The sequence below is a fragment of the Chlorocebus sabaeus genome, chromosome X, assembly GCF_047675955.1.
Source record: "Chlorocebus sabaeus isolate Y175 chromosome X, mChlSab1.0.hap1, whole genome shotgun sequence".
Classification (NCBI taxonomy): domain Eukaryota; kingdom Metazoa; phylum Chordata; class Mammalia; order Primates; family Cercopithecidae; genus Chlorocebus; species Chlorocebus sabaeus.
The window spans coordinates 51,874,443-51,882,109 of record NC_132933.1 but is presented as its reverse complement, the minus strand read 5'-3'; the positions used below and the strand labels follow the sequence as shown (position 1 = coordinate 51,882,109).

Genomic DNA, 7,667 nt, shown 5'->3' with positions numbered 1-7,667 from the left:
AAGAAAAAATACATGGCAAAAAGTCTCCCACCCCTACTCCCCAACCACCCAGTTCTTTTCCCTAGAGGCAATCAATGTTAACAATATCCTTTAAGAGTTAATTAATGCTTATTCAAGCAAATATGTGTTTTAATCCCCACCCCTTTTTGCACAAATGGTAGTCTTTAATCTTGCTTTTTAAATTTAACAATATGTATTGGAGCTCACTCCATATCGGTTTATAAAGAAGTTTGTGATGGTTAATACTGAGTGTCAACTTGATTGGATTGAAAGATACAAAGTATTGATCCTGGGTGTGTCTGTGTAGGTGTTGCCAAAGCGGATTAACATTTGAGCAGTGGGCTGCTATTCGTTGAAAATGGCGTGAGTCATGGCAGTAGTTGGGAAAAGTTCATACTACATGGGAATGACTGCACTCCAGCCTTGGAAACAGAGCAAGACCTCATCTTAAAAAAAAATAAAAATAAAATAAAAAAAGGTATTGCAATGGGGAAAAATTGGTTTTTAAGAAAAGGACCATCGATTGTTTTCCATTATCCCATGTAAAGATTATTTTACATGGAGTTCATTGATTTGTTAACTTTAGAATTCAAATTCCTTATGGAGTTTATTGTAAATAAAGAGCAAGTTTTTGCTTGATTTCCTTCTATTATCCCTAATGATCGTACACAGACTCACTTTCAGAGTGTGCTTGGTAAAACCTGGAAGCTTGAAGACGAGCCTTAGGCATCACTGGCCATGCAGGTGGGTGACAACACAACAGTAGGCAGGCTTCCAGATACCCACCAACAGAGCAGCTTGGCTTTTCTGCTTTACATATCAGGCTTCTAAGTAAGATTTCATTTCATGAAAAGGGTCTGCTAATCCAATTCTTTTGTTTTACAACTGTTTTGAATTTTCTACCTTGAATATTTGAAATGAGGACTTTGAATGTCATCAGGGCTAACAGAATCACCTATCAAGGTTCTGAAAATGCATTTCGAGATTGACAAACCAAACAAAAGCCCAAATTGCTGCTCTGGGGCTTATTAACCTCAGACAGGGGATTTGTTACACCTTTTCTTTTCTATTGTCTTTGTGCCCAGTAGTGTCAAAACACATAATTGGTGCTCAAGTATACTGTATGAATCTGACAGACCTTTCTCATGATATATATTCGCTGAGCAAGCAATACTGTAAAGCAAAGACATTTAAGTTTGTGTGCGTATGTAATGAGAACACTTTAATACTAAATGAGGCCAGGCGCGGTGGCTCACGCCTGTAATCCCAGCACTTTGGGAGGTCGAGGCAGGTGGATCACGAGGTCAGGAGATCGAGACCATCCTGGCCAACACGGTGAAATCCCGTCTCTACTAAAAATACAAAAACTAAGCCGGGCACAGTGGCCTATAATCCCAGCACTTTGGGAGGCTGAGGCGGGTGGATCACCTGAGGGCAGGAGGTCGAGACCAGCCTGGTCAACATGGTGAAACCCTGTCTTTACTAAAAATACACAAATTAACTGGGCGTGGTGGTGGGAGCCTGTAATCCCAGCTACTTGGGAGGTTGAGGCAGGAGAATTGCTTGAACCTGGGAGGTGGAGGTTGCAGTGAGGTTGCAGTGAGCCAAGATCACGCCACTGCACTCCAGCCTGGGCGACAGAGCGAGACTCCGTCTCAAAAACAAAAAAAAACAAAAAAAACCCCCCAAAATTAGCTGGGTGTGGTGGCATGTGCCTATAATCCCAGCTACTCAGGAGGTTGAGGCCAGGAGGCAGAGATTGCAGTGAGCCGAGATCATGCCACTGGCTTGGAGCAGAACGAGACTCCATCTCAAAAAAAAAAAACTAAGAGGGAATAATATAGTAATAAATAACATAATAGATATAATAATAAAGAAAAGACTAAAGAACCATTCCTATGACTTGAGGTTTTAAGAACACTTTTTTTTTTATTTTTGAGGCAAGGTCTCACTGTCACCCAAGCTGGAGTGCAGTAGCGTGATCATGGGTCACTGCAGCCTCGACCTCCACAGGCTCAGGTGATCCTCTCACCTCAGCCTCCCATGTATCTGGGACTACAGGTATGTGCCATCATGCCCAGCTAGTTTTTGCATTTTTTGTAGAGATGGGGTTTTGACATGTTGCCTAGGCTCGTCTCAAACTCCTGGGCTCAAGTAATCCTCCCACCTCAGCCTCCCAAAGTGCTGGGGTTATACATGTGAGCCACCGTGCCCAGCCTCACATTAAAATTTTGTAGGAAAAAAGTCAACAGGGACATATAGATAAAAGGTACATGCATTTTAAAGTCTCATTTTCCTGGATTTCTAAATGCCATTATACTTACTACTACCGCTACTGTTACAACTTCTTCACCATGTGATGTTGCCCAAAGAGCAGCCAGACCCTCCTAAAATTAAGTTATATTACATCACTCACCCGTTAAAAATCCCTCAAATGGCTCCCCATCTTGCTTAGTAAAAGCCCAAAGTCCTTGCCATGGTCTACAAAGCCCCACATAATCAGTGCACACACACTCCTTGCCGTGATCCATTGCATGCATTTTTCTCCAACCTTATTTCTTTTTTTTTTGAGACAGAGTCTCACTCTCTCACCCAGGCTGCAGTGCAGTGGGCCATCTCGGCTCACTGCAATCTCTGCCTCCTGGGTTCAAGCGGTTCTCCTGCCTCAGTTTCCCAAGTAGCTGGGATTACAGGTGTCTGCCATCACGCCTGGCTAATTTTTATATTTTTTGCAGAGACAGGGTTTCACCATGTTGGCCAGGCTGGTCTTGAACTCCGGACCTCAGGTGATCCATCCACCTTGGCCTCCCAAAGTGCTGGGATTACAGGCATGAGCCCACCGCACCCGGTCTCTCCAACCTTATTTCTTACCATTTTCTTTAATTTACTTTACCTCAGCCATAATGACCTCTTGACTGTTCTCCATGGCATCATGCATGCAGTTCCTACCTTGGGGCCTTTTGGACTTACTGTTAACTCCTGCCTGCAATGTTCTTCTCTCAGACACCCACAAGGTTTGGTTGCTTAGTTCATCCAGGTCTCTGTTGAAATGCCACCTTCCCAAGGAGGCCATCTCAAACCATCTTATATAAAATAATCACACTCCATAAATATTCCCTAACACCCTTACTCTGCTTTTTTTCTCCATGGCACTTATTACAATGACATATTTATGTTTATTGTTTACCTCCCCTAACTAGACCACAAGCTCCTCAAGGGCAGGGACTTTGCTTCTGTGCACTGCTGAAATCCTGTCACTAAAAACAATGGCACAGAGTATGAATTTAAATGTTTAACTGTATTTTTATCATGATTTAAAAAAATTTCCAGCAGGGCACGGTGGCTCACGCCTGTAATCCCAGCACTTTGGGAGGCCAAGGTGGGCAGATCATGAGGTCAGGAGTTCGAGACCAGCCTGACCAACAAGGTGAAATCCCATCTCTACTAAAAATACAAAAATTAGTCCGCCACTGCACTCCAGCCTGGGTGACAGAGCGAGACTCCGTCTCAAAAAAAAAAAAAAAAATTTCCTTGTAGTACCTTTTAGGGAAAATCTAACAGGAACTTGAAGCTTTTAGAGATGTTCATTTCCCCAGATTTCATGGATTTGCACTAGAGGCTCCCAACAAGTAGGTCCATTTTAGGTCTATAGTCTACAAGGATTTGAAATAATAAGAGGAGAATCCAGTCAATACAACCTCTACTGTACTCAGGGACTTGACTGCCAGCACAGAACTGCTTCCCTTCCCATGTTAACTCAAGGTTCTCTTTTCTCTCGAAAAGGTCAGGAACCCCTGGAATACTGTGCTGTACCTTACACAGAGCAGGTACCCAGACTGACTGACTATATTTTAGCCTTGGAATCAATCAGCCCATGCTAAATCTCTCCGGGTTGCAGATAATAACTGCAATAGAATGCCTTCTCAATCACAGAGTTGAATCTTATATAGCTTTTATTTCAGTGATCAAAAAAATGCAATAAATGGAATCTACACTAATTAACATTAGGCATGCACCTCTACCTGAAACTGCTGTTAGCTTCTGATTGGCCTAAATCTTTATAACTTATTTAGGCACATCACTGAATTTTTTGTACCCTGATATACAGGGTAAGTTAACTTCTTTCTTGTGGCAGTCTAGTAATAAGAATTATGTTCACTGGCTAGATTCCTTTATAAGTAAAGGCCTCTAGACTCTTAGGCTACCTATCCTACCTTGAGACTATACTTAATATGGATATTTAAGCAAATCATCATATAGGAAAGGGAGATCATCAAGAAAACTGAAGTGTACTGTATAAACACTCTTACAGATCTTTTTCTCCAGCACTGATAATCAAACACTAGATAAGGACACCAAATTATTCTTCCCCCACTTCTGCCCTTTCTGATAAACACAAGGATCTTCCCTGAAATCAGAAATGACTCCACACAAATGAGAGATTTTTACGTATGTGGTCCCACTATCAAAATTATAGGAAGCAGTTAATGGGGCTTTGAGAAAAGCATAGTCCCATGTACAGTAATATGCATCTAAATAGAGTTTTCCATTCACCTGTCAATTATTTTCACAAGATTAGCATTAAAAAATACAAGCAAACATATGACCCTCAAGCTTCACACACAAAAAAATTGGTCTTTGTTCATTCTCAGATGACAGGATGTCCCAAGAGTAACAAAAGATGGGAGTCAATCCTCTCATAGCCGTTTCTTCAATCATCCCATCAACAGCTCTTCATTTCTTGAACTACCTTCCTTTTCCAAAGAGGTAATGCTGAGATCAGTCAGAAAGGCTTTCTGAGAAAACTGGCTTGGATTTCTGGGTCTGTTCCAGTCGATTCAAGATGAACTGGCTTGTATCAATGAAGCGCTCAACGCAGTTCACAAAACAGGCCTCAGCCCGACTGTCCAACTTTGGCCCAGGCTTGTCCATGCACTTCTCCTGCTCAGGACAAGATACAGAATCACAAAGGGAACTTGGAAAAAAAAAAAGACGGTTGGGGGCAGGGGTCCCTTTCTTGTTGCTTAGAGAAAAAAAAACTACCTAAAAATAGTATGTGATATGTTAATAATAGTTCACATTTGGCAGCTGACCAAGTATATAGCAATGTTCTCTAGCCTTACATTAAATTTTTACAACAATCCTATGGAATAGATACTATTATAAATCCTTGTTTTACAAAGAGGGAAACTGTGGCACAGAGATACTTTGCCCAAAGTCACAGGGCCAGAAAATGGCAGAGCTGGGATATTCCAGAGCAAGAAAATGGCAAAATACAAGTGAAGTAACCTTTCGATGAATTTGGTTTAACTCCACAATGCTGTTTGCACTAAATGCCTTTAAGTTAACTACAGAATAAAAGGGTGAAAGGATAAAGCATTACAGCAAGATACCCTAAAACTTACCAAAGAAGAAAAAAATCTATGACTTGAGATTCTATAACCTTGTCTACTTAAGCTAGAGATTCTTGAATCCTGTCACGATGAATGGAAAATTGTATGAATTTTCCTAGAGGGTTCATAGCTTACAGGTTTTTTTCCTTTCCTTTTTTTTTTTTTCTTTTTTGAAACAGAGTCTCTCTGTCACCCAGGCTGGAGTGCAGTGGCATGATCTCACTGTAACCTCCGCCAGGTTCAAGCCATTCTCGTGCCTCAGCTTCCTGAGTAGCTAGGATTACAGGCGGGTGCCACCCCGCCCAACTAATTTTTTCTATTTTTAGTAGAGACAGGGCTTTGCCATGTTGCCCAGACTGGTCTCGAACTCCTGACTTCAAATGATCCACCCACCTCCCAAAGTGCTGGCATGAGCCACCACGCCTGGCAGCTTACAGATTCTTGCAATAGTACTTAACCACAAGCCCTCCTGTCCCCAAAGTAACCAATCACAGATATTTTTTAAAAAGAATCAAAGCACTCTGGTCCAAGGCAGACCAGAGTTAAGTAAGCATCTGGTAGGTGTCATAATCCGGCAATACCATAAGTTTATGGGAAAGGGCCTGTGGAAACCAGTGACTGTATATAGTTCAAGTTAAGTGGTTCAAAAATTTCGTTCATTATTCTCTGCCATGTACACAAGCCTCAGACCCTCTAATTCCAAGGAAAATTATCCTTGGCCTCTGAATTCGGTGAACTGTGTACATTAAGGGAGAGCTGTCCTTGGCAAGCAGAACACGTTGTCAAGCTGCAAATGCCTTCCACCCTTTTGCCAAAGTCCCCTCACAGGGCAGGCTCAATTCCTTAACCTTCAGACCCGAAACGGCTTGGTATTACACAACAATCCAACAAGAAAGCAAATAAGTATGTACGTTGGAAAAGATTACACCACTTTTATAGTTAGTGGGCTGGAGCCACTCATTTCTCAGCGGAGAGGGTTAGAACTAGGTAATGAAGGTAAATCCCGAGAAGTCCAGGAATAGCAGATTCACTGATTCACTGACTCTCTGGGATTCGGGCTGCCAAAAATAAAATCCCAGTACTGGGGACTCCAATCAGTCTTGGTGACCAGCACTAGGCAGCTTCAACCTCGGGTGCCTGAAAGTGCTGGGTGTCCAGTGGCATAAGTCTTCTTTGATACCCAGTCCTCTGCACCAACAAAGCCGAGGTCCGGAATGACAGTCCCCAGAGAACCGGAGTCACCCTTCTCCCATCCGGCTAGGCCACAGGAACCTGAGAAAATCAAGGGGTGCTGCCAGGTGCCCACCCCCTCCCCGAATCCCCTACGTTGTCGCGAGTCCCGCGGTACAAGGGCAGAGGGAAAGTAGGTACACTGTTCAGGTCCCAGCCCCAGGCTCCTCACCCAACAAAGTTCAGTCATCTGGTGCACCAGCTGCTGGAAGCGCTGCTTTTGAGTTTCTACCTCGATGAAATGCTGCAACTGCGGGTCCACTGCACCCAAACCCGCCGCGGAGGAAGAAGAGGAGGAATCCATCCCAGGGCGACCAGGCTTGCAGAGACGAACTCCGCACCAACTCGCCGACCTTCACGTGTCTCCGCGACGGAACCGGAACCACAGCTCGCCGCCTCTGGGACCGCCCCCGTGAGTGCACTGCGTCGGCGCAAGACAGGCGCCCAACTCCACCCCGCCGCCTCACAAGCCTTGGCGCGGGTGCTTAGTTCCCGGAGTCGGCGGGTCCCACTCCTGGAGCCTGTAATCCCGTAACCCCGCAACCCCGCAACCCCGCAACCCTCTGGTTGCGCCCAGCCTTGCGCCTTGAGATCGCAGGGCTTAGTAAACCCAGAGCCGAGGTGCCGTTGAGATGTTATTCCAAAAAGAAAACAAAGGAGAAAAGGAATTTACTTCAGACCACGTGGTCCATTCCGTGCTGGCCCAACAGCTCCGCCCCTGTCCATTTCCAAATTGGCCCGCGTTTTCTGAGCTACCAGAGTTGTGCGCTGACCGAACAGCTGGGCCGGTTATTTGGCTATCCTGGGCCACTGGCTTTCGTTTTTTGATGAAGTTTTCCTCTCCCGACGTAGGGAAATGAGACTCTGGCCGTTTGTGCCCAACTTTCAGATTCATTCAAATAACATTGCATGCCTGCTGTAACAGGCATTGTTTTGGCATAATGCATCTCTGATTCAGAGGCAGGAGTTAACAAGAGGGCTTAAACCCGGAGGATCCTGTCGAGTTCTCAGTGTAGGAATATGCCAAACTAATGCCACACAGCA

General features: G+C 44.3%; 1 protein-coding gene across 1 annotated transcript; it reads right to left on the bottom strand.

Annotated features, from left to right (window-relative positions):
* Window positions 1–3,935: 3,935 nt before the first annotated feature.
* Window positions 3,936–7,217, bottom strand: TIMM8A (translocase of inner mitochondrial membrane 8A). Its single transcript, XM_007992290.3, has 2 exons — window positions 6,796–7,217; window positions 3,936–4,941 (listed from the first exon to the last, which is right to left on the bottom strand). The coding sequence occupies exons 1-2, from the start codon at window positions 6,925–6,927 to the stop codon at window positions 4,780–4,782; spliced, it is 294 nt and encodes a 97-aa protein (XP_007990481.1). The 5' UTR covers window positions 6,928–7,217; the 3' UTR covers window positions 3,936–4,779.
* Between the last annotated feature and the right edge of the window lie 450 nt (window positions 7,218–7,667).

Excerpts from the sequence above, each read along its gene's own strand:
- TIMM8A (XM_007992290.3), bottom strand. The coding sequence starts at position 6,927 with ATGGATTCCTCCTCTTCTTCCTCCGCGGCGGGTTTGGGTGCAGTGGAC. Across the intron at positions 4,942-6,795 it reads AGATGACTGAACTTTGTTGG|GAGAAGTGCATGGACAAGCC; the intron begins GTGAGGAGCCTG and ends TGTCCTGAGCAG.